General features: G+C 42.6%; 1 protein-coding gene across 1 annotated transcript in view; it reads left to right on the forward strand.

Moving 5' to 3' along the window:
- dchs1b (dachsous cadherin-related 1b) overlaps nucleotides 1–27,761 on the forward strand; it is an 87,012-nt gene that overhangs the window by 48,429 nt on the left and 10,822 nt on the right. Inside the window, exons 3-11 of the mRNA XM_018755381.1 lie at nucleotides 17,936–18,124; nucleotides 19,031–19,262; nucleotides 19,718–19,954; nucleotides 20,381–21,415; nucleotides 22,053–22,240; nucleotides 22,366–22,462; nucleotides 23,162–23,319; nucleotides 24,825–25,662; nucleotides 26,984–27,223. Coding sequence (XP_018610897.1) covers nucleotides 17,936–18,124; nucleotides 19,031–19,262; nucleotides 19,718–19,954; nucleotides 20,381–21,415; nucleotides 22,053–22,240; nucleotides 22,366–22,462; nucleotides 23,162–23,319; nucleotides 24,825–25,662; nucleotides 26,984–27,223 — 3,214 coding nt within the window. The remainder of the gene's footprint in view (nucleotides 1–17,935; nucleotides 18,125–19,030; nucleotides 19,263–19,717; nucleotides 19,955–20,380; nucleotides 21,416–22,052; nucleotides 22,241–22,365; nucleotides 22,463–23,161; nucleotides 23,320–24,824; nucleotides 25,663–26,983; nucleotides 27,224–27,761) is intronic.

Consider the following 27,761-nt stretch of genomic DNA (forward strand, 5'->3'; position numbering starts at 1 on the left):
CCTTGTGAATCTTAGTGAGTAAACCCGTTTCTCGAGTCTTGTTCCATAGGTGTTTATGTTCCAGTCCCGAGTGACTGTCCTGTCTACGCCTCCCTTGTGTGCTCCTGTCCAAGTCAAGTGATCCAGTATGCAATTTCGTCACACCTCTATTTCGAGTCCCACTCACAGATTTGTTTTTCACTTTTCACAATACACTGTTTGTGTCTTTGTCCCCTGTTTATCGTTTCATCTCTACACTGTATTTTCTAGTTTGCACGTTGCACTTTTAAACACACTGTACACATGGGGTCATTATACTTTACATCCATATCTACATTACAGCAATATGCATCTGTGTTGGACTCGCATCTGGATGCGACAATGTACGTATACCTCCCAAACCAGGGAAGATGTATGCTTGTGTGGAGATGTATTATGTCTATCTATATATCTATATATGTGTACATTTGTTCATGGTGTAGGAGGTACGGTGGCGCAGCGGGCTTGGCCAGGTCCTGCTTTCTGGTAGGTCTGGTGTGGGAGGACGTGGGTTTGATCCCTTCTCAGACTGTGTGGAGTTTGCATGTTCTCCCAGTGTCTGCATGGGTTTCCTCCAGGTGCTCCAGTTTCCCCCCACGGTCCAAAAACAAGCTGTTCAGGTTCACCCATAGTGTGTGAGTGACACAGAGAGAGTGTGTTTCACTAATGTATGGATGAGTGACCCATTGTAAATAGTGTACAGTACCAGGAGTGTAAGTCACCTTGGAGAATAAGGTATGGGCTGGTAACACTACATGGGGTTTGTTGGAAGTTGCTTTGGAGAAAAGCTTCTACTAAATGAGTAAATGTAAGATGGGCTGGAGAGAGAGAGAACAGAGAGCCTTGTGTGAATATGCTCTGAAGATCACCATTGCACTGATCAGTGTACCAGTAATTGTTCCACACTCAGTCTTGACCTGGCTTAACTTATCTCTACCTGTAACTCATTGCAGAAATCACCTGTTCCAAAAATTTATAGCAGTACAGTGAGGATCACTTTAAACATTATTTTCAGGAAACAAACAATGTGGACCCTTTTTAAACAGGCTACATTTCAATTGGACTGTCCTAAAATGTTGCTGAACCTAATCCCATGACAGCGCCATCACCATAAATTGATCTTTTTTAGCTACATGTTATTTTTATATCCGATTATATAAACATAAAATGTATTCAAACCACTGAGGACATATTTTGTTCTGTTATTTACTTTACTCCAGCCTCATAATGTTAAGTTCATATATTAAGGTACTTACTATTATATACCCATTCATTCGGCTGGGTAATTTTACTAGAGAAATTCAGCGCAAGTATGTTACTCAGGGGTACCACTGTGGGAGTGGGACTTCAAACTGAAACCTTTTAACTGAAAGGCGATGGTTTTAACCACAGACCCTGAAGTGGTCAGCAAGTTTCATATACCACACATTAATGAATATCACATAGTAAAACTGGGAGCTGTAGTTCTAATGTTTTCAAGAAATTCAAGTCTACGGTGTAATTTGGCCTTCCCTAACCTTTTTTCCTGTAACACATTTGGTTGGGTGAGAAATTATCCAATCTACCCTTGCTGTTTTTTTTCATTTTTTCTGTGCAGCAGACTATTGCAAGTGATAAATGGTGATGGGAAGGAGTTCAAGGCGATAAATCCCATCAGGGGGGATAGCAGCATAGACATTGTCCCTGAATCTGTTTCTATGGCTCCAGTATAATGCTGTTGATGAACCACTTAAAGAAGTTTTTTACCATTCTTTGCTGTGTTCATCCAGACCTCTCTGTAGAAAGGATTAAGGGCAGCAGAGGTTAATGGCAACTTTTCTTTTGTTATAGAAGAGACAGATTAAGATTAACGGCTCCAGCTCTGACTGAGCTGACGGGTCCAGCATTTAGGTATTAATTTGTAAAGATTTAACAAGGACTGTACAGACGTGGGCCATGTGCCTTGGTTACTGCTCTGAGCCATGTGTTCACACTGGGGTAAATTACATCTGTCCTCCATTAAACAGAGTGCAGCAGCTTTGGGTGGGTGTGAGTGTCCAATGTGTTGTGGTGGACAGATCCTCTGGGTTAGTATGTGAATGACTTACCAGGTGTGTACCTTAAGTTTATTAGTATGTGTGTTGGTGTGTTATATTTTCATCATATATCGTGTTGACTTTATATGTATCTGTGGACATATTTGCAATTTCCCAGTGTACTGCTTCTACATGTAGGTTGCTCTGACCCAATGCTCATTTAAAACTAATAAAAAAGAATTTTAGGTTTTACATAAATGTAGAACTAGCATAATAGAGGAAAAAAGAAGACAAAAATTTAAAGAACTATTTCAGTGTTAAACATTTTTCAATAAAAATTGTTTGTAATTTTGAAAAAGTGAGTTTTTAGTAACCATTGAATTACTTACCACTGTAATTTTTACTTCCTTAAAGCCACCATCAAGAGAGTACCAGAGGGCAGGAGCTGTCCTACTAAAGATTCTGCCATTGAAAGTGTTGTACCTGAACATGGAGTTAGGCTGAATAAGATTTGACTGGACTGTGAGGAGAGTGACGTGATGGTGCAGCGAGTAGTGCTGCATCCTCACAGCACCTGGGTGGTGCGAGAGAACATGCATCCAATCCCTGTTCAGTCTGTGTGGAGTTTGCACGTTTTCCCCGTGACTGTATGGGTTTCTTCTGGGTTCTCCTGTCTCCTCCCACAGTCCAAAGACTTGCAGTTCTGGTAAACTGGTGACTCTAAATTACCCTATGTGTGTGCATGTGTAGCTACCCTGTGTTGGACTGGTGTTCTGTCTAGGTTGTACATCCCCATCCCCAGCTCCCAGTGCTGCTGGGATAGGATCTGGATCACAGTGACCCTCTTCAGCGCAAGTTGTAATTGAAATTGGATGGATGGATGTACTGTGAGGTGGAGTGTGCTTTAGGCAGCACTTAATGCAAACATTTTTAAGTATGTATACCTGTAATGACATGCATGCTTTGGTCTGAGTGCATTCTTCTTATAAGACATATTCTTACAGTAGTGTGTAGTATGTATGCCTATAAGGCTGGTGCCTCTGTGTACACTGACCTGTGTTTCACCTCAGTGACAATAGGCTTTGCTTTGTAGATTTTCTGTGGAGGTTGAATTTTACTTTGGAACAATAGTACTCTATATCTTGGAAAAGACTGGCCATTGATGTCTGAAGAATGTTTAACCCCTTGTTAGTTACAGTTTGACTTTCACAGACAGAAAAAAATCTTTTTTTGTGAAATGGAAACCCTGACCTGATATAAGCTGCTGTTATGATTGTTTGCATTAATGTCATTTCATTATCAAGAAGAGGCAGTTCTGTTCTGACTAGGCCAACTAGGACAGATAAACATGGATTGATGGAAGGGTTGCATGACAGCCTTCTGGACATAGATCCATCATCGGGCACAGTGAGAGAGAGAATGTGTAGCTTGATGTGTTTTGGTTTTTTTTCTATTTTCACCCAGTGTTTGTATTTGAAAACACTTTGTCATGCCTTGAGATAATCTGAGTACTCCTGGCAATACGAATTAAAAGAGATAAGAGATGTTAGACAGACCCATTTATCTAGCTTTGGCCAAAAAACTGAAGGCTTTTTCTGTGGTTTTTTGACAGCTGAGAGGTGTGATGAAGCAAACAGAGTTAACAGTGCACACCCCTCCATATGTTATCAGTTTGATATTTACACAGACTCTCATGTATGACAGTATTCAAGACTAGGACTACTTTCTAAATCTGGACCAAAAAACAGAAGGCTCTCATGTCTATCATTTTGAACACTCACTCACTTAATGCTGCTGACATTGTCTTCAGGTATCACCAAATAATGAAAACTTAAACATTTGGCTGTTTTTGACAGAACATTGCTTAGATTATATGGTGAGGTCACATTGAGCAGTTTGTTTGAACACTTTTTTGAGGGATGAAGGTACATTTGAAGAGTGAAGGTATATTCTGTTCTTCAACTTTTAAAGAATGGAAGACTTCCCTTTGCATTTTGCATTCAGTAGAGCACGTTTATCTTTTTCATACTTGTGTAAACTGAAGAATTTTGTGGTACAATTTTTTTTTTTTTTTTTGTTTCATGTCCTCTCCTTTATGAAAGTCTGTCTTGTTTTTGACGTCTATACACACTGTCTTGTAATTCATGTTCAGCCTTTGACCCATGACTCCACACCACACATGTCTTGGGTACACAATGGGACAAGCGCAAACACATGTGAACATGAAGGGGTAAATGAACATATATCAAATGCAATGGATTAAACATTCCTCTTCACGTACACAAGAAAAATGCTGGTTCTTGATTAGTCATGGAGGACCTCACATGTTTCTAATCTGTGGACAGATGCCCAGACCCCTGGGTGCTTCTATGGGCAATGGGGTGCATATAGAAGACAAGACAGAAGGCATTAGTGTCAAAGGTCAGGAGGGCAGCTGGACATTTCAATGACTTAACCAACTGGCTTCTCATGGTCAAATGACTTCCGTCTCGATCGGATCAGTGGATCCATTCTTCTTGCAGGAGGCAACACTGTTTGAGCAGTAGGTTGAAGGTTCTATATATCCAACAAAATCAAAGCAATATCTACTAAATGAAATCCAGAAGTCTGGGTACCACCAAGTAATGAAGCATTGCATGTGTCTGCATGGAGCTTTTGGTTAACGTGATGACACTAGAACAGAGATACAGTAGTGCTGGTATAGTGAAGACCAACAGCAGAGTTTGTGGGGGTGCAGTAAGAAAAGTGACTGGCATTAATTTAGAGAGCGAAAGAATGGAAACAGATGAATCTGAGTGGTATCAGTCAATCTTTGCAGGAAAAAGAATTTAGGGAGGCGTGTTAACGCCCAGAGCTGTTTTTAAGAACACCAGGACATTTGCTTTGAAAGGGCCCTCCTGCTTCCCAGATTGCCTCATGTGCTACAATAGAAGCTGCTAAATGAAGTGGAAAGCTCGGGCAGCATTGAAATAATCCGCAGAAAGCTGATGAAAACCTTGAGATAGAGATAGGGCGTATTAGTCCTCTGACATGAACCGGACCGGAAGGAAAGGAAACGCAAACACAATGGGTTTTGGGGTAATTGGCCAGATGAGACGTGGTTTCACTTCCATGATGTAATCTGGGTAAATGTTTCAGCATAGCTGGAGACTAGTTGTATCTAAACTGCGACCCTCAAAACATTTGATTTAATCATGTTTTGCTGGAAAAACACGGATAGAATGCCAAATTAATTTCAAAATCTTGTTTTAAATTATTTATTTTGGATTATTCCCCGCATTGATAGATATTCTCTAATTTTGGTATATGATAACAATTGTTAATGCATTTTATTTTATTTTTCACATACTGCAGTCTGCTTTTGTAAGGGAAATAAATTGCGTTATGTGTCATTCAGACCCTTTATCATCTTCAGAATGCTTTCACAGCTGGAGCAGCTATCATCAGTAATTTCTCTGGCCTTCTCTCACAGGGACATGTAGTGTTTCCTGCCTATATTGGTGCTAACTGTGTATGTCTTAGTGCCAAACTATTACAGACACTATACTGCCACATGTGGCCCCATGTGGACAGGTAACCGATGATGCTATCCTGTTTTTTAAACCAATAATATGTCATAAGAAGTAATACTGTAAAATGTGGATTTCACACAATGGTTGCTGAACCTTGCAGTTTCAGGCTATATTCTAAAATCCGGTTTTAAACTTTTCTCCTCTCTGCCTGTAGTGATGAACTGAAAATGTGTGCAGTCACTCTCAGAATAGAAAATGTATCATCTTATCTTTACAGAAATGATCTTATCCTTTCCTTGAATGATTGTCACCAGTTTTATTTTCACATCTTTAGTCTTAAAAAAACCACACTGAAGGGATTTAGTGCTACTTAACTATTTATACAGCAAATTGATATTTATATGTACAGTGGCACAGTGGGTAGTGAGTTTCATATAGTACCAGGGCTGTAGGATTGGATGTAGGTTTAATACCCATTCAGTCGAAGTGGGGTTTGTTTTCTATGTATTTGTGTAGGGTTTTACTGGGTGCACTGGTTTCCTCCCACAATTCAGAAACATGTATTTCTGGTGAACTTGTGACTCTAAACTGCAAGTGGTGTGTGGCTACCATGTGATGGACTGGCATCCTGTTCAGGGTGTGCCCTACCTAGCGTAGTGCCCTGTGCTTCTGGGATAGGCTCTGGGATTGTGCTTTTTCCTTGGACATAGTAACCTGCTCCTTTATCCTTGTCATGTGCCCAGAGGTGTGTTGGAGACCATGATTCCGCAGGGATTTACTGGATTTATTGTTGAATTATAGGAGAAGGGGAGGCCTAATTTGTCCTCCTTTGGAGTGTTTCAGAAAGCTTTTTACATAATGAGAGAATGCATTAAAGGGAGGATAAGAACGAAACCTTTCCACTGAGAATCCATCTAACTTGCAGCTATGTATGTAATGCCAAATCGAGAACATACTACTGCATTGTGGGCTGCAAGGAGTTATGTCTGAGTTGAAAAGGAACAGATATCTATGGTGTACATGGACCAGAATTTACAAATTTATGGTTACTATGGGGGGGGTGCGGTGGCGCAGTGGGTTGGACCACAGTCCTGCTGTCCGGTGGGTCTGGGGTTCAAGTCCCGCTTGGGGTGCCTTGCGACGGACTGGCGTCCCGTCCTGGGTGTGTTCCCTCCCCCTCTGGCCTTCCGCCCTTGTGTTCCCGGGTAGGCTCCGGTTCCCCGTGACCCCGTATGGGATAAGCGGTTCTGAAAATGTGTGTGTGTGTGTGGTTACTATGGGACAGTTGCATAAATTATGAATTTTTCATACTGAAAATTGCCAGAATGTTTTTTGTCTAACTTTATTGATTCCAGATCTTCAGATGGTGTATTTCTAAGTAAAATGTTAATTTTCTGAGCCCATGCCCTGGAGGTTGTGTCAGTGTAAGTTTGTAACATCAACAGCAGGCCTAAAAATAATTTTAAATAAGAAGATTAATATTAATTTTCCAAAAACATGTTTAAATTAGTAAGTTTTTATTTTCTAACATACTGTAAGCTAGTTTGGCATTTGCTACTGTCAAGTTAAACAGCGTGGCAGCTGGAAGTTTGTAGGAGCATTGCTGAAGGTGTTGTCAAGGGTGCTCAAGTACTGTCAAATATGTTGGTAGTGCGCAGGACTTTACAGCAATACCGTAAATTATTGGCTAAGGCTATTTGACAATATGTCACATTAACGGTTATGTGACTCTCAGTGTAAACCTTGACCATATAATCCCATCCTTTATATATTTCAGTGAGTCATCTCAAGTGAAGGTTCCCAACTGTATGGAGTTGAAAATAAAATGACTATGCTGTAAATATTTTAAGCAGAATAAAAAGTTGGCAAAGCACTTATTTCTCAAGATCTGGAAAGAGTGGAGTTTGTCAAGATTCCAGTGGATTAATGGAATAGAATATGGATTGCGAAGTGCTGTTTTACCATTTGTGTATATTTAAAAGTTAACAGCATAATATTTGCTGAGTTACTGCTTCAGTCAAATGCTGACAGCTAAGCAAACTGTTTTTCACAGTGTCGAGTGGGCTTGTGAATGAGTTGCTTTACCTGTGATTACATTTCTTATACTTAAACAGATGCTCAGCACTTTGAACATCCTGCTGGCCCTACATGGTCAGAAATATTTTTCTCATTTCACCCCTATAAGCACAAACACACAATGTGCATGTACTCTGCTTCTCACAAGACTCAGAGGTCAGTGCTGGTCTGTCTTTGAGCATCATGGTCCACCAGTCGCACAGTCTCTGGGAGGAGGAGATGTCGTTTTTTTTGCCCTGTTTACAGGATTTTGACAGGTTATGCTTATCCACATAATTGCATTCGAGCTTGAGTGGCTCTTGCGCCCTGACCTCCCCATCCTCTTGAGTGCCTGGGACTCCCAGATCGACACAGCGATTAAACAAGTGGCCATGATTTAGAGCGCCTTCAGCAGCGCTGATTACATTTTGCAGGAGCTGGACTGTTTGTTTGGGTTCAGAGGAGGTGCACATTCAACCGCTACCCCTCCCTATGCGATTTGAGGAAGCCCGGCTGAATGAACTGACTATATTTTCATTTATTCATTTAGCTGATGGTTTTCTTCTGAGCGATTTACCATGTTGAGCTACATACATATACTTATTTTTACCCATTTATACAGCTGGGTAATTGTACTGGAACAATTTATGGTAAGTACCTTGTTCAAAGGCACTACAGCAGTAGGTGAGATTCATATCAACAACCTTTGGATCCATGGGCACTGCCTTTAACCACTAAGCTCTCAGCTGCCCAGATGTGAGTGGCATAAGAGACGTTTTCACCATATTTCATCTTTTCATCAGAATGGGATACGTGTGACTGACAAGAATGTTGACGACCATGGATTGCCACAGAGTGTGCACTGGTAGGAAGTACTTACTAGAAGGTGGAATGACAGCACACACAGATCTTTACAGCACACTTTACAAAATCACACACACCAGTGGACTACTTCAGATATGACATTCAAATTAATTCCTAGTCTTAATGTTCATCTTATTCCATCTTGCAAAGGTACTGCATTCCTAAAAAGATGAACTCTCAAAACTCAAAGATGTTTTTGCTATTAGTTTCTCTAGGAAAAATTTTTAGTTTACTTTGAACCTAGTCAGTTTACCTTCATTAATTACTCTATAATACCATATGGCTGTCTACCTGCAATCATTTGGCTTTTTTAGTGCTTTCACAGCTGTTACCTACAGAAAGCTTCACAAAGACTTAGAAACAAAACATACGTACACATGATGCTAAGTGTGTACATATTACTTCAACCTTTAATGCAAAAATCAAAACTGTCCAAATAATAACTGCAAAGAAATGCCTTTTAAGCTGAGGCAGGGACATTGCATTGAACTTATTGTAAATTCAGAATCTGGTAACTTCAAAGGGAGTATCTCAGGGTATGCATACAGAAATATTATACAGGTACTCATTGTGTGGACATTCACTTAACCAAACTTTGAGAATTTATACCAAATAATGGGCTGAAATGTCTAAAGATATATTAGCGGAGTTGTTCTCTTATTTGGTGTATAAACATTTGCTTCCCCTGTAATTTTCTGGAATGAATTAAGGTTGGATGCGAAGAAGTGGGTGTCTTTAACTTTGCTTTAAAAAATTAGTTGAATCTAACCAATGTGGTCTACAATTTTTCTGTAATTTATTTTCATCCATACTACATCTGCTCCAATGACTTTTTGACAAGTTTTGGTAATTTGATGTTATGATGTCAAATATGGTTTTGCATTTTCAAACATTTTTTCACATGTAAGTTGTACACTTGTTGGCAGCTCCTGTTAATTTTTATCTTCGCTTGAATGTTGCTGGATGACTAGCATTAATTTCCTGTTTTCCTGTGTGTTTACCCAGCTTGTTCACCTTGGGCTGTTTACACTGTACTACTTGCTTTTTCCACCAAAATGTTTATGTGCGGAATAAAAACTGACTAAGATGTCAGACTTTTCACTACATCAGATGGGTCTGTCCAGACAATTATTAACATGCTTAATGTTGTTTTTTTCCCCCAAAATCAAGAGGTCGAGCACTCAGCAGTGCTCATTTTTACTGAATGATTAGAACATTCAGAACATTATAATCATACCTTCCTGCAAAGTATTCCTTCATTTCCTGTTCATTTTGGGATCTTCTGTTTCGATCTCGGCTTGCATGTTTTGTTGGGGGAGGGGTGGAGAGATTAATCTGGCAATTCAGATAGCAACCAGAGCCAGGACACACGGGGCAGCGTTTTCTTTCTGCGCCAGAATGATGTGAAAAAAGCTTGCCTGGTGGCTACCTCTCCCCACTGTGAAGTCTGCACACACTAAAAGGTTGCTGAGTCCTGGCATGGTCAAAACAGGAATGGTGGTGAAAGGGGGTTGGACAAATATCTGGGCATTTAACAGCAGGATGAAAGCTGTGTAGCAAAATGCTACTGTTCTTCCCGCTACCGAGGTGTCCCCAGTCAGGGCTCATTATGCAGGACTGCTCCTTTTCCCATTTCTGGGCTGAGGATGCAGTTGTGGGTGCTAACTGGGAAGCTGTAATTCACTTGAACTGAATCCAGCCTAATTTGCAACCTGAGACACGCCCCTTCTTTGTCTCCATTCTGCCAAATGTCGAACACTGGGGGATGGTGTAGGCAGACATGTATTCGGTTAGCCTCGTGCACAATGATAACCAGCCTGCTTTTGCCTCCTCTCACTCACTGTCTTACCGGCATGAAGATAAACCCGACAAAATTAGTCAAATCTGATCAGAGCGCCTGTTTGCCCCTCTAAAACTATAGACTAAAATACACCAAACCCACAGCTGACTGCTGGAGGAAGAACAAGCCGTGTGTCCTCTTGTTTCTCATACCTCATTTAAGTATATTTTTTCAACAAAGAGTACAAATTTGAAACAATAGCCAACAACCAAGGCAAACACTTTTATGGGAATGTGCTCGGGTGATATGTTTTGACAACACTGAATCCCACAAGAATGTAACTTGAAGGGCTCTGTGGTGTCATCATAAAAGCCTTGTGAAAGTATTTTTTTAGTTGAAAAATAAAAAACTGTTGCAATGTAATCTATTATTTTTCACTTAAAAAAAATCTAAAGTTTTTGAATGGTGTGCACGTGTGCAAAGAACTGCTACAGTGGCTTGTGAAAATATATTCCCCTTTTTTCTTAGAATGGTTTTCTCATAAATGTAAATGCAGTACATTTCATAGACGATTGAAGATAGAAGATGTTTTATTGTGTTTTTTTTTTTTTTTTTGTCTTCATGTAGTCTGAAGCTAGATGAGTGAAAGAGGAAGACTGATTGAATGACTGAGGTTGGCCCCTTGTGGTAATAAGTCGTAATTACTGTCCAGCAAGTTCTTCCAAAGTGGTCTAACTCTTTTTTAAAATTACATTTCATCTGTAATTTCAAGATCAAATGACATAAATACTTATTTCCTTACATCTTTTTCAATGTGACAGATTTTCAAGTGTAATTCTTAGAGCCAAAGTGTTCACGTAGGGAAGCTGTGTCTCCGGAAAAGATAGGCATAAAACAAAAAAAATCAAGAACCTTTTGTTCATTATCTTCATCTTGTTCATAAAGCAAATAATGAGATGTCAAAGAAAAGTGAGAACACTGAGGAACAGATAGCACTGCAAGCAGTTCTGGCGTTCTTGCGGCTTTTCTTTAAATCCTCACTTGGAAATCCACACCATATTTTGTGGAGCAAATTATACTTTCAGTGGTAGATAAACTGATGCTTGAAATGCAGTGTATTGAAGGTCTCCATTCAAGACTTATTTGTTGTCCTGAATATTAGAAAAAAAAAAGTTTTTGGATGACTGTTAAAGCCAAAGGGCATTCACACAAAAATTGCACAAGTCTTTGTAAAACAAACTTCATTGTGCCATGACATCGATCCATTATAAACTTAAGCTCAGCAGCCAGTTGTTCTGTTTAAAACACACTGTTTTGAAAGACTTAACAAGTTGGTGTCCATAACTGTCAGCTGCAGATTGTTTTCATTGCTGCAAGAACTACTGTGAATAATGTTTTGGTACTTTTGTTTTGAGCCCCATTGCTGCACATGTGCATGTGTGTGCCATTTATGCTGCTGCTGTATAAATCCAGGTATTTACATTTTTGGCACCCTCAAAAATCCCAGAATTACCATGCTTTTTATCTATGTCTCTTCTTCTCCCTGTTCTGCTTTGCACTATTTCTCTCACTCATATGACGGTTTGATGTTTTAATAACTTCCAGCTGTGAACAGCAGATGAAAGACAAGTGCTTGACTGCAGAGATGGAAAGAGGAGAGCAAGGAAAAGGGAACAAACCCTGATTCTGGGGTTGGTCTGGACTCTGCAGTCTGGTGCCATTCCATCTCTTCATGCCACATTAGCTGTTCTTCTCTTGCTTTGTCAAATGTTTATACTTTACATCATGCTAAATGTCTGTCCTCTTTGGCTACTGAGGAGCTTAAGTGCTGCCATAGAACAAAGATTCAAATAAGGGGAATGTGTTGGATCAGATGAAAAGGCAGCAAAGTACATAAAATTACAGTGAAAACTGTCAATCAAGGACCATTTGAATAACATCGCTGCAAAGAACTTTCTTCTGGCATTTTTAAAAATATACCAGGTGACTACATTAACTGAGTGTGAGCTTAGTATGGCAGTGCTCCTGCAGTATATCAGCTGAGAAAGTTTCTCTGTTAAAAAGGCATAGCAGTGTGGCAGACAGAGTAAGAGTCACTGCCACTTCACTGTATCCTATTCGTTCTGCATTCACTCAACCCAGCTAATCTAATGCTAACTGCTTTGATTTTGGGTGAGTTGTATTGTGTGACACTCATGGCAAGCAGCAGTTCAAACATAATTGAATTTCTGAAGGCTATCACCAACTGTACTGTTGTGAAGGTTCTTACGATGAGATTATTCTTTGAAGGGTAAGCCTTATCACATGCTGTTGCACTAAAAAAAGTAGTTACTTTTTCTGAATGTGGAACTTTATTACTCTTTCCTGTGCATTATTCTGGATGTTTCTGATGGTTGTCAGAATGACCTTTGTTGACCTTATCAAACAGCACAGACATGTAATACAGCATCGGGCACATGATACATTCTGTTGGCATACGACAAATAGCTCAAGTATTACCCAAAGGACAAAGAAATGTATTAATGGCTAAATATAGCTTCCACACCATAGATGTACTGCTCATGGAATGAGAGTGCCTGAATTAAACCTACCATAATCAAGCTATATGAGTTTGTCATCTTTTGGAAAGTAATATAACAATAGAACTGTTACTTTTCACATATCACACAAAGTAATAGCACACACACCGAAACTGCTCACAGCAAGCCGGAGCCTAACCTGGCGACACAAGGCTGGAGGGGGAGGGGACACCAGTCCATTGCAGGGCACTCCAAGCAGGACTCAAACCCCAGACCCACCAGAGAGCAGGCACAGGCCAAACCCACTACACCACTGTGCCCCCTGCTATAAGTACACACACACACGGAACCGGAGCCAACCCGGTAACACAGGGCATAAGGCCGGAGGGGGAGGGGACACACCCAGGACGGGACGCCAGTCCGTCGCAAGGCACCCCAAGCGGGACTTGAACCCCAGACCCACTGGAGAGCAGGACTGTGGTCCAACCCACTGCACCACCACACCACACCTGCCTGCTATAAGTAATAAAATATATATCAGTTATGAAGCAACACACACACACACACACATTTTCAGAACCGCTTGTCCCATATGGGGTCGCGGGGAACCGGAGCCTACCCGGCAACACAGGGCGCAAGGCCGGAGGGGGAGGGGACACACCCAGGACGGGACGCCAGTCCGTCGCAAGGCACCCCAAGGGGGACTTGAACCCCAGACCCACTGGAGAGCAGGACTGTGGTCCAACCCACTGCACCACCATACCACACCACACCACACTACACCTGCCTGCTATAAGTAATAAGTAATAAAATATATATCAGTTATGAAGCAACACACCCAATACTAATTTTAGATGCATCTGAAAGTGTACATAAATTAAGAGCTAAATTTGGATAAAGACAAATCTCAGCAGAAGGGGAGCAGTGCGAAAATCTGAAAGCTAATGTAAATCAGTAGTTAAGGATATGAAGCAGTATACAGGTTTCTTACATTTGCAATCATCAGAAGCAGCATCTTTTTCTGAGCACCTTTTGCTGACTTTGGAAGGGCCAACTAACTTGCACAAATGCTTGTCCTCCAGAACACTTGTGGCCTGGGTATTCCATAGGAAAATAAAGCTTTGAAAGGTGCAGATGACTTATGAGGATCAGCACAGAAACTATTTAAGACCTCTGGAACAGAAACAGATGGCTGGTGAGCACGTGGTTCTGTAGTTGATCAGAGCAATTTCACCAGAATATATCACAGGGTGGACATTCAGCATATTGGTGGTGCTTGGTACATGATCATCTTTTGTTGTGAATATCAAAAAACTCAGCAACATAGATAGTTTTTTTCATTATCTGCAATGCAAGGCATAGTAGAATTTCTCTCTCCACAGCACAATGAAATCAAATGACAGACATTTATTGGGTTTGCAATGCTTATTGACATAAACCAGAGCTGTTGCTGACATAATCTCAGAATTCTATTGAACAGCCTTTCAGGGTTTTAACTGATAAGCAGCCAAAATTTCAACTAATAAACACACAGTTTAATGACCTGCATTTCTTATTAAACTCAAAGACAGAATCATGGACCACATTTTCATATTATGTCCACTCTGGTCAAAAGTATTCTTCAAAATTTCTGATGTGAGATAAACATTTTCTACAGAAGTATGGAAATACAATACAGCATACTGCATCGACCTCATTACATCCCTCTTGAGCATTCTTTCATTTTTCTTCCTGTAACTCAAACTCATAAGGGGGACACTCTTTTACTACCAACCTGTAATGTCGTCATCTGGTAAAAGAGAGTACCGGTGTATATAAAGAGAGGTTCCCTTCAGGCTTTTATATTCTTCAGTGATCTCTGTATTGGGCTAAATCTTCTCTTCTCAGTGGAACACCACTATGGTTTTCTCAATTTTATAAACTCAATTTATTTATTGTCCCTCTCTGAAGCGTCCTCTGTTTGTTGTTGTTATTCTGACAGGAGCATGATCTGGCTCTTGCACCTCTGCGTCTACCATTATTTTGCAGCTGTACACAAACAAGGGTTTGGATAATGAATGTGATGAAAGGTGGAAGCCAGGAGAACATTTCAAAGCCTTGCTAACGGTTTAAGTTTATGTATGTGGGCATCTGTAGGCATGATGAAGCTGTTTTTCTTTCTCTTTCAGAAGCACCCCATCCTCTGCAGGTCATTTTGTTTGGCAAAGACACTTCTTCTGACTGGATGGTTTTGCCTAGGGCCTGTTTTTTGGGCAAGCATGCTGATGATGTACATGATTCAGTCAAAGGCTATACTTCCTTTTTGCTCGATTTTGTTTTATTCAGCAAGTTTTTTATGGATGAAGATGCTTCCCTTTGACCCAACTCTCAGAGTTAATTCACCAAAACCATATTCTAAACAATGTTCAACTTTATGGATTTACAAAACATGATGGGACAAGTCTGTAGTACACATCAGCATCATAATTCTGTTGATGAAAGCTTCAAAGGCAATAACTTACTATTTGTGTTCTTTAACCACAAAGAGTACTGTATGAATAAAAAACACTGAAGAGTGTAAAAGTGGTCAAAGTGCAACACAGAATGTGCCTGGAAATGTCATTATGAAAACGACAGTGAAACTGCAGGGTGGCCTCTAGTTCGTGCAGCTTGTTCTGCAAAGAGTCCTGGATAAACTGATGCCTTGGCCTGGTCTCCTGTCTGGTGGAGAGGAGCACAATGTAGGAGCTGCTAGTGACAGCCTTGGAGCCACAGCTCTTTTTCCCTGGCTAAATTTATAACCTGAAAAAGAACTAGTGTGAGAATGTGGCATCACATAGACATCATATAGGTAGCAACATCAGGGAATGTCTCGTTCACCCTTAATATCCCTAGGAGGCCCTAGAAAAATAATACACTTCAGGTTTAGTTAGGTAGCGTTCCAAAAAATTCAATAAATTTATCTTCAGAGCCAGTGTGATCAGAACACTGACTGCATGAAGTGTAGGAGACAATATTGGCAAGTATAAGGGCTTTAACAGCACTCGTTTCATTGTGTTTCTGAAAATAAGTCATAAAAAGAACAAATTCACCACACATTTCAGTATATTGACCTTTCCTGTCACTATGGCTTTGTTTAACAAACAGCAATGAACATTAATGCCTCTCAGGGTGTATAGAAAGACCTCAAGAAACCAAACCTTTTATTAAAGAGGGACTTTTTAACGCATAACTTTTATTTTTGCTTTCATAAGACTCATGGTCGAGTAGTTGCTGAACACTGCTGCTGGTCCTTTCTCCACATGTAAGAAATACGGCACCCCCAACCTAATACCACTGTTCTGAGCACCCGAGCTCTGCCTCAGTATAAATTTGAACCCGGTACATTTGGCAGCTTGACAGTTTGTGGTCTGGCCCTCCGCCCATGCAATGCATGGCGCTGTTCTGTCCCACATGAAGCAGCTATAACACACTAGAGGAGCCGGTGCACACCTTGGTACGACAAACTGCTTTTTCAGGTGTTAATCTGAAACACAACATCAGATAAGAACACTGTAACATTGATATCTGAAGTCCTCTTTGCTTCTTGCCATTGGCTTCGTGACACAACTTTGCATGTTTTGTACTTTTTCAGGCCCTGTATAGTCACTGAAGTATATAGTTGTTTGCAATTGATCATCCTCCAAAGAGAGACATGTACTGAGATCTTGTTTTTTTCCTTTCTCTCATATCTGCACCAGTCAGCTTATCTTTGGTTACTTGTTTTAGTATTGATTGCTCCCTATCTATGCAGGTTGTTCCTTCTTTTCTTTTGACTCATTAATGTCTGTCAGGTAGTTAACAAGCTTCTTCCTTTCCATCGTCTTCTTTTCCGGTCCCAGGTGTTTGGTCCTTTCTGGCAGATCTTCTTCAACTTTCATGTCATAAATATTCACTATAGAAATTGGCCAAGTGCCAAGGTTTTATGAGGGCTGAGTGCCCAGAAAAATAAACAGTCAAGATTCTCTGTGACTGAAATGGAAAGTGATTAGGATTTACATTTTTCCCCAAATAGGGCTGCCATTCAAAGTGGTAACTACCATGCTAACTGAGAGGAAATAGCTGTATCTAATTGTAGTCCGTGTGGGTTTGTTGGGATGGGGAGGTCACCATGTTGAAGAGTGGGCATGTGCGGACTATCTGAGATGGCACCCAGCCATATTGTTTCTTTGCCTTGCAGGCACCACCATTTTAAGATTTTGGGTATACTTCTGGCGATTTAAATGATTTTCTGTAAGTACAGAACAATACATTGGTTGGCTCTGTTTTTTAGCAATTTGTGTATGAACATTGATTGATAAAATGGATGTTCTGGTTTCTGTGTTACTGGTGGTCTTTCACATCTCCATACCATTGTGTCTGAAGTTTCCGGAATGAACACTGTATCTCATCAGCTAAACAGTCTTGTTGACTTATATCTGATACTTACTTCTCTTACAAAAGAATTACTTTCAAGGTCCTCTGGAATTTTTCATACTTTCTGCCAGTAAAGTAGGGCTTGCTTAAATCAGTCTTGGAGGGTTTCATCTCTCCAGTAGCCAACAAAGGCTAGATCAGCATCTCAGTGCCCCGGGGAGCAGTGCACCAATTGGTCAGGCACCCTGAGTGACATCTCAAATGTATTAGATTTCCAGTCTTGACAGTGTTTTCTGTTACACTCCACTCAGTGCTCCATCCCTGTCTTGATCTCCCTTGCTCAAGTTCATGGCAGCTGGCCCATGCCTTGTCCAAAAAAGAACCGCTTGGGGCCTGTGAAAGTCATCCATTCCCCCACCCCACCCCATCCTTTAGCTGGTCCGTGTGATGGCAAAGATTCACCGACAAAACAGAGGGAAGAAAAATATGCCAGTGGCAGCCTGGGGATGCTGATGCGACCTGAGAGCATATAATTTGAGCTTCAGCATGGTCAGAGAGTCAAGGGTGCAGACGTCAACGACCTGTTAGTTTATGAAATTGAGAATTTATGTTTTCCTTATAAGGATTCTATCACATGCTTTCTGGTCATCAAGAAAACAAAGAAAATACTCCTAAATATACAGTATTAATGCTAACAAATGAAATGGATGTAAAACATGAGTACATTTCAATGGTGCCATAGGGTCTACACAAAGAAAGTTCCCTTTAGTGACTTATTTATGTTTTGTGTTCGTGCAGGTGACAGCAACTGATGCAGATGGGGGCTCTTACGGCACCGTATCTTACTCTATTGGTTCTGGCATTGGAATGGCTGTGCCTGCCCAGTTCACCATTGACAAAGAGACTGGCCAGCTCTGTACCACTATGGATCTGGACCGGGACCAAGGCCCAGCTAGTTATGACTTCACAGTCACCGCAGTGGATGGGGTGAGTCAAGGACGTTTGCCTCCAAGCAAAGGCTGTTCATTTCAGATCTCTGTGAGTGATCTAGAGCCAGCTCAGTCAGAGAGTGTAGGAGCTATTCCTTCAAACTTCACATGGGACAAACTGTGCAGCCAGTGCATGACAACAAGTACCATTTAATAAATTAAATAAAACCCCAGGAGGAGCCCTTTGGCTGGATCCTCAGACAAGACAGTGAGCTCCATGTGGTGTGCCAAAAAGTGAGGAGGACAAATAGGAAGTTAATGTGGCCACCTATAACTGATCTGTGTAGAGCAGCGATTTGGCCAGTGGCTGCCAGTATTATATGATATGCAAAATCAGTTGGCCCCTTGCCTCCCTTCCTGTGCATTATTGGGCCTCTGTCTAAAAGTAAAGCAATTAAGTATTTTTGGAGATATACTGGCAGGCCTCCACAGAATTCTGGAATGCCCCCCAACCCAACTCAGCTCTCTTAAACAGTGCTGTTATGCTGTTCCTTTGGGAACCCTCTGTTGCTCCAGCCCAATTACACAGTGCTCCAGTGCTGTCTCAGTCACAGTCCTCCACCACCCCAACCCTCCTACACATGGTTCCCGTGTTGACCGAATCAGACTCCTCCCTCATCCCAGTCCTCCTACGCACTGTTCTTGTGCTGTCCCAATGGGAGTCTTCCATCACCCCAACCAGATGCTCACTGAGAAATGACGCAGGCAATTGCATCATTGCCCCCCCTTTTTAATGATGGTGCAACCTCTGTTTCAAATTCTGCTTTCTGTATGTGATTGCTGGCTGTGTGGTTTGCTAAGTAATCACAACTTTGCTCTAATAATGAAAGCAAACATGCTCCCCAAACCTAAACGTAGAGAGTAAGTTGCCATTGTTGTATCCCCCTCGTCCAAATTTCCTCAGGGTGGCTTGAATTCCATGACCTATGTGAAGGTTTCCCTTGTGGACATCAATGACAACAACCCGACCTTCTATCCAGTGCACTATGCTGTCAGTCTGAGCACACAGAGCACACCAGGAACCTCCGTTGTACGGGTGACAGCCAATGATCCAGATGCAGGAGCCAATGGGAAAGTGACCTACCGGACAACTCCAGATGGCAGCTCACCCTACTTCACTCTCAACAAGGATACAGGTTAGTGTGACAGCCAGATCTACTACACACAATTCTATTCAGTAAACATACAGTTCTGTAGTAAAACGTGCTTAACTTTCCCTGATATCTTTCCATTTTTTTTGCTATTTTGAGTGCTAGTTGGGGGCGCAGTGGCGCAGTGGGTTGGACCGCAGTCCTGCTCTCCGGTGGGTCTGGGGTTCGAGTCCCGCTTGGGGTGCCTTGCGACGGACTGGCGTCCCGTCCTGGGTGTGTCCCCTCCCCCTCCGGCCTTACGCCCTGTGTTACCGGGTAGACTCTGGTTCCCTGCGACCCCATATGGGACAAGCGGTTCTGAAAATGTGTGTGTGTGTGTGTGTGAGTGCTAGTTAAAATTGTAATGCTGTGTGAAGAAGTACAAGACAATGGTGAAACTAGGGTATGGATTGGATGTGTTCTACTACTATGTGTTTTTCATGTTAATTATTCCCTGGCAGGTGTTATCTCCTTGTCTCGCTCCCTCCATGGCAAGGCCAATTCTGTCATCTCCATGGTGATCACTGCACAGGATGGAGGTGGGTTGACAGCACTGGTCAACGCCCAGGTGAACATCAGTGTGGTCGCTGGTTCGGTGGCGCCCCCCATGTTTGAGCAGGTGCAGTACTTCTTTACCGTGTCAGAAGACGTCCTTCGTGGGACAGAGGTGGGCGTCGTGAGGGCCATCAGCAGGAACGGTGAGTCAGACTGGGATTCAGGTGACTTAGATGTGACTACATATATCTTAGAGACTCAGAATATACTCAGTAAACACTTGGGCACTCACTGGAGATGAAGTATAGAGTCTGCTAAATGCACAACCTTAGATCAGTAGTTGAACCCATGCATTACTCATGAACAGAGTATAATTCTGTGTCTTTCTTCACCTTCCCATCACTGCACCAGTTGTACAAACAGGTATCCAGATGCTGTGTACACCTAATTTTGAAGGCACATTCATCACAAAGTTTCCATTTCACCACATAGTTTTTCATGAGTGTTTCTTTTGGACCCCAGTGACTTTCCGTCATCTTCACAAGAATAGGAAAGCAGATCATTTTGCAGTTGCCCTGGCATCAAAGTATGTTAACTTTCAGAGTTATGAGACCAACTGTTATCAACAGATGTCTCCAGAGATATCTCCTACACCATTTCCGGTGGTGATCCAGAAGGCTACTTCACAGTGGACCCGCATACTGGTGCCCTGCGGACTAGCCGGCCACTAGATCATGAGACGCGGCCCTCTCTGGAGCTAGAGGTGCAAGCTCGCAGTGGCTCACCACCTGCATTTGGACAGACGCGTGTGCACATCAGTGTGGCCGATGTCAATGACAATGCTCCCACCTTCCTACCCTCCTCTTCTGAGTCACTGCTGCTGCCTGAGGCCACGCGGATGGGCACGGTGGTGTACCGTGTGCGGGCAGAAGATCCTGACTCAGGCCCCTTTGGTCAACTCAGCTTCGATCTAGTGTCGCCCAGTGGCCAGCGCACCTTCGGAGTGGAGCGCAGCAATGGCGAGATCCGCCTGATTGGTACACTATCGTATGAGAACACTCCACGATATGACCTGCTGGTGATGGCACGGGATGGTGGGACACCACAGTTGAGTGCCACCTTCACGCTAGTGGTGCACGTGCAGGCTGAGGATGACCAGGGCCCTGTCTTTGACACTCTCACATACCGTGTGGAGCTGAAGGAGAGCACACCACTCAGCACCCACTTCCTGCAGGTTCGAGCACTGAGCCGTGAGGCTGCTGGGACAGGAGGCTCCACTCCTTCTGGCCCACTGGCATACCATCTGCGTCCTGATGGTGATGCAGCTGGCTTCGGGATCATCCCAGATAGTGGCTGGCTGTTTGTGAAGAGTGCCTTAGATCGTGAGACGAAAGACCTGTACCTACTGACAGTTTTGGCCACCTCAGGCAGCGGGCAGCTCAAGAAGACGGGGAGTGCCACTGTGAGAGTGTCAGTGACAGATGAGAATGACAATGCACCACGGCTTACGCAGGAGCGGGTATTCCTGGCCGTGCGGGAGAACTTGCCACCTGGCACTGGCTTCGGGAGGGTGTCAGCCACTGATCGAGATGCAGGCCTAAACAGTCGACTCACATACCGTCTGCTGCATGCTGACAGAAACTTCCAGATCAACTCCCAGACAGGTGAGTGCGCTGTTCTCACTCACAGTGAACTGTATGGAACAGTTCATACCCCCACATCCCACTAAGTATGGAACCTTTGTGGAGCATAAGAAGCTGGAAGCATAATCTGTAGGCTAATACATCTGTTAGTAAGAAGAGTAACATCATGGCTTTTTAACTTGCAATGTAAATAATAAAAGAAAAACTAAGCCATATACAATAATAGAAAAATTAAAGTGTAAGAAAAGAAAAAAAAATCTGAAGAATATTTAAATCAAGCAAATACTGTCATATTGATAAAGCTAAATCGTGTAAGTCAATTTGGGTAACAGGTTAGCTAAGAAAAAATACTTGACAAATGTATAATAATTACAATAATAAGAATGAAAACATGTTTACTCAGTACTTGTCTCTTGCATCTGGAAATAGAACTGATAAGCCATGTGCAATGAACAGTGTTCCACCTGGCCTGTGCATATGTCTGGCAGCAGAGGAGCTCAGCCCTTCTGTACTGTAGTTGAGTTCTGGCTTGGACTTCTGTCGCCAGTGCTGCTTTGCTGACTTGGTTATGTTCTGCCTCACCAGCTGTAGGGGGGCGTGGAATCTCTTTAATGAAACCTTCGGTGAAGTGTGCTTATGTCCTCTCTTTGCTATCCAGGGGAGATCAGCACACGGACGGCCTTGAACCGCGAGCTTCAGTCCAGCTACCAGCTGGTGGTGGTGGTGCAAGATGGTGGCACGCCCCCCCGAAGCGCCACAGGGACCGCCCATGTCACAGTGTTGGATGAGAACGACAATGCACCTGCTTTTGTACAGGTTCAACCAGGACGGGAGCTGGTGTTGCAGGTGAGAAACTTTAAAGAAATGGGGAGGCGGGGGGGGGGGGGGCATGCACCCTGCCTGAGCTCTGGGTTCCTTGCCATATTTTCATGCTCCTTTGACAAAGTCCCCTACACCACATATCTCCCCAGGTGCAGGAAGGCCAGCCCTCTGGCTTTCTAATTGGGACATTACATGCCAAAGATCCAGATGAGGGAGAAAATGGCACTGTCTTCTACTCGCTATCAGGTGAGAAAAATAAGTCAGGAAATCTCCAAATGTCCAGGGAACTCATAATCCAGTCAAATCCAGCCAATTTCCAAACATCAAACTTCAGTAGGAGCAACAACAACAAATACCAGCCTCTGACTGTGGGTGGGGGTATGTGTGAAATGTAAGAGTTAAGCAGGAAATTCACTGGGTATGAGTATACATATGGCCAAATCAGAGTTGCAGGCATTAACTGAATTTCTTGAATTAATTATAGTGAATTCTTATAGAAGTACAATAAAAAAAAATACAATTTTAGAATTAAAGATGAAAAAGAAAACAAAAATAATCATAGGTCTTCCAGAATAAGAATATAAGGAACAAGTAGGAGAGAACATTGGAAAGAACAGATGACCTTACCTTTAGAATACATTATCTTTACATTTATTTATTTTGCAGATGTTTTTCTCCAAAGCGATGTACAACTCATAGAAAGTACAAGTGCATTTCACCAGCATATGCAGAAATACAGATTTGGGCCTATGATTCTTGAAATACAATTAGTCCAATACCAGTGTTTAACCAGGAAACATTACATGAGTGGCTGCACATAGAATAGGTAGAGAGTACCTTGTTTTTTTTTTTTTACCTTGTGTCAGGTACTTTAGACTAATAATAACATTTAGAAGGCTTTCTAGTCTCATAAGTTGGTCACTTTCTCACCTCTTATTCCTGCAGGCTCTAGAGCTGAACGTTTCTCCTTGAATCCCAGCACTGGTGAACTTCGCACTGCCTCCCCCATGAGCCGTACCGAACGGGCTGAGTACAGCCTTACTTTGACAGCTACGGACCGGGGGGTACCCCCACAGAGTACAGACTGTGCCCTTCGCATCCAGGTGAGCAATGTGCTACATCTGGCAAATCATGGCTTTCGACTCATAGTCAACCCATTTGAGACCTCATCCATTTCAAACGACACCACAATTGTACCTCCGCCCACACCAGACGTCTTGTCAGCCTGACTAAAAATCAGGCAAAACAGTTAGCGACCTGAACTACTGCCCATAAAAGCAAAAACACCTTGGAAGTTCAGCCCGTGCTTCCTTTTTTGGAGGCGTGTTGCAAGTCTCAGACTCAAGGTGAAAACCCCAAAGGCACCAACTGGGGAGCTGGCATGTATTCAGGAATTGTGTTTCACAGTCCTAGGTAATGTTGACATTTGTTAAAATTAGGAAACTTGAAAAAGCACACATATACACAGAGACAGAGGAAGGAATGTTGTTGAATGTAATTCTGATGATTACAGGAGGTTTTTCTCAGCTTATATTATGATTTATCGAAAGAGAAGTTTCATTTTGTGGTAGAAGGAAGCACATGTGCATCAAGTCTTGGTCCTGCCTTTGGAGAGAGGCACATGAAGGCTGTCCCAGCCATGGACTTCAGTACTTTATCTCTTTGAGATGCAACTTCATTCATTCATTCATTCATTCATTCATTCTTAAGGATTAAGGACCCATTTCCTCCAATTTTTCCCTTTTTTCTCTCATACCCACACACTTCTGTTTCTACACTAAACTCAGAGAAGCATCAACCCAGCCGTTTCTAGATTAGATGCTTCCCAACTAGGAAGCAGGACAGCAGAATAATATTACCACAGCAATGTAATACTTAACTTTCAGTGTGGCTTTGTGCATGTTCAAGTCAGTTCCTGGCATGACTGTGTTGACCCTTACCCTATCTGATATCAGCAGAGCCATGAAAATGCATCTCATTAATGCTGACAGTGTTTTAGTTATGATCTGTGAAAATGAATGTTTTTTTCCAAAGACAAAAGTAACAAAAAATGGTGATTTTGTTTGCCAGAACTGAGTTCATTCTTGAATCATTATTGGTAGTGTTGACCTTTCTACCATAAACAGTGTGGAACAGTATTAGTGTTGACCTGTGCTAGTTCGTCATGATGTCAAATTTAACTTGGAGTTTAACGACAAAATAGTGACACAACAAGTAGTGCTGTTACCTCACAGTATCAGTTTTATGGATTTGGGTGTGGGTTCAAAACTGGCTCAGTCTCTGTGGAGTTTGTGTGTTCTCCCATTTTCATAGGGGATGTTGCCCCCCATAGGTTTATTACAGCAGTCCATAGGTGTTTTCAGATTAACTGGCTGTAAATTGCCTGTAACATGTGCATGTTTGAGTTATTGTGTGTGATTACTTTTTACTGAACTGGTGTCCTATCAAGGGTGAACCCTCCCTCATACTCTGTGCTTCCGAGATGGTCTATGGACCACCGTGACCTTGCATGGGGCTTACTGATAATGAATCAGAATAACAAATAGCTATTTTGCTGTTAGCTTGATAAATTGTCAACATCTTTGTACTTTTATGTCTCTTTTACTAGGTTCTCATGTCCAGCAAAACTTCTCCAAAAACCACCTCCCTATCCATGACCCTCAACTCAGTGGAGGGAGCCAAACCAGGCTCCATCATTGGTTCTGTTCGCTCACATGATCACCAAAAGGGCCAGATAACCTACTTGGTGGTGGGTGGCACAGACCGTGACGGCACATTCATGGTGGACCACCAGACTGGCGATGTGTACCTAGTACGAGAACTAGACTTTGAACATGGAGCTCGCTACACTTTACAAATTGAGGTAGATGACTTCTCACAAGTTTATCCCAGCAGCCACCTGGTCCATTTGGACATAAATGTGCAGGACAGTAATGACCACGCACCCCAGTTCCCTGAGGACCCCATCACCATTGTCATCCCAGAGAATATGCCTCCTGGATCATCTGTCTACACTTTCCAGGCAGTGGATAAAGATGGGAGTGGACACAACAGCGAAATTCGCTACTCCATCCAGCACCGCTGGCCCAACAGCCCAGACCTTCTGTCTTTGGATCCATTCATTGGGGTTCTGACTGTCACTCAGGGGCTGGACCATGAGACCATTCCCTCTCTCTACCTAGTAGTACATGCCACCGACTCTGCCCCTGATGTGGCCCAGCGGCGCTGGGGTTCGGTGACAGCCCGTATCTTTGTGACGGACGAGAATGACAACGAGCCAATTTTTAGCTCACCAGCTGCTGTCAGCGTCATGGAAGACCAGCCTGTGGGCTTTGTGGTGTTGTATGTTATGGCCCGCGATGCTGACCAAGGCGAGAATGGACGCGTATCTTACCGCATCCAGGCAGGAAACACTGGAGGGAGATTCAGCCTCAATCCCAATACAGGTGGGTTGCTGCAACTCTTGTAGGTGACCATGGGCACCTGGGGCATTATTTTTAGTAAGAAACCTGGAAAGCAAGTTATGTTTACAGTTGTTTGAATCAAGTTAGAGACATCCCCAAGCAATTTGATTGAATAGGTGCCTTATTCCCTTTGCCTCTGCTTCTCTATAGGTGAAGAATGTCCTTCTTCTTTCAAAACTCCTTTTCTTCATTTACTTGTGGTCCTCCCTCTTTTGAGGCATTTCAGACTGGAATTCAATCCTTTCGCTTTGCGGCTTGGCCTTAGTTTTACAAAAATCACATTTAAGAACACACAGTTTTTTGCCTCTCACACAGCATACCCCTCGTTTCAGTCTTCAGGAGCTTCAACGTGTGAAAAATTATAGGGTGGTAACCATACGTTCTCAGTTACAGGGGAACCCCCCCTTGCTACACTCTTGTGAATGCAGCATGTGCTGTTGCGTCTACCCTGCGGGCCAGCTTTCCCCAGCCAAACCCACTAGCCTGTCTTTGGTGATGACAGGGGCCTAACGATATTCTGGCAACAGAGAGCACTCCAGTTCTCCCCCATGCAAAGTTATCTCTGTTCCAAGTTTCAAAAGAATTAGAGAATCAGAATGTTTGTTATAATTCTGAATCGAGGCAGGTCACTTTGGAAGCTGTAAGCAGAAAGGAGAAAGAATTCAGTCAATATGGCCTCACAATGCAGTTGTTGTCCAGATTGCTTGTTGTTTGCCTATAGTTAGCACATGTCTAATGTAAAATCAACACTGAAATCAGTACAAGTGTGGTCTTCTCATTTCCCACCTGTGCGATCAGTTTGGGGTATGGTGCGGTTGGGTTGGCACCTCTCCCACAATAGACGAACAGCTGTATAGCTGTGGCTTGGCCAAGGAAACAGGGTGCTCATGGTGTGTCCCAGACACTCACCTCACACCTCCTTGCTTGCCCTGCTATTCTGGGTTGTTTGGACTAAGGACTGCATTCACTCCATCTGGAGGACTGCAGATCACATGTGAAGACTACATTTTAATTTCCACCCTTCTGAACAAATCTGAGCTGGTCAACTACTTCAATGTCTGTCATGTTTTCTTCTTTTTTCCTTTTTCTTGTCAAGCTAGACATTTGCATTCAGAGGCATTCCAAAAATCAAGACAAGCCTGGAAGTAGCTGGATTGAAAACTATTTCTTGTCTCTCAAGCTGTAGATTCTCTGCTTCAGTGATGTTCCAAAACCAAGAGCAGTCTAGGTTTTGTGATGACTCTGAGGTTAATTGCTCTGTTTCTGCTTCTTCTTCCTTCTCTTACTCAACGTATCTGCCTAGGCTCTCTGTCTATCCTTAAGGCCCTGGACCGTGAAGAACAGAGCCTCTATAACCTAACCATTGTGGCTGAGGACCATGGAATGCCACCGTGCTCCACTTCACAGCTGCTGTCTGTCCAGGTGATTGATGTCAATGATGAGTCCCCCTGGTTTGAGAAGACTGAATTTGAGGCCCAAATCCTAGAGAACCAACGGCCCGGGACCACTGTGCTTACTGTGTTTGCCTCAGATCGGGACCAAGGTAAGCCAGGCATACTGTTTGTAGAGGAAGCTTTTCTTTTCTAGGATTGTACACCATGTAGTAGATACAGAATCCATCTATTTACATAAACCACGCATTTTTCTCTGCTAAGTCTCAGATACTAAATTGTTAAAACCAGGGTTTTGTGCAAGCTGCTCTATCACATCCTGGAAAACAACAGTTGTTTTTAATTGCTTGTAAATGTGTTTGTGCAGTGGGTGGTGACACATTCTCCTGGTCTTAGTCTGGAACTTATAAAGTAAGGATTATAAACTTTCTGTCCAACAGCAATTAAAGAAGCAAACAGGTGACGATGCCAGGTCATTTTTGGTTAGCACGCAACCTTACACCCAGACCAATGTGTGGGATACCCAGGGCTAAATACTTACAGACCAGAACCAGCCACAAACAAATAAAGCAAGCATGCATGGGAGGGGTAACATGTTTGCATGTCAGACAAGACAAGCCAACTGTGATAATGGCAAAGCCCACGCACCATGACCCACTGAGCAATGTAGATCTGAGTAATACATGCTTT

Source organism: Scleropages formosus, chromosome 4 (genome assembly GCF_900964775.1).
Source record: "Scleropages formosus chromosome 4, fSclFor1.1, whole genome shotgun sequence".
NCBI classification, from domain to species: domain Eukaryota; kingdom Metazoa; phylum Chordata; class Actinopteri; order Osteoglossiformes; family Osteoglossidae; genus Scleropages; species Scleropages formosus.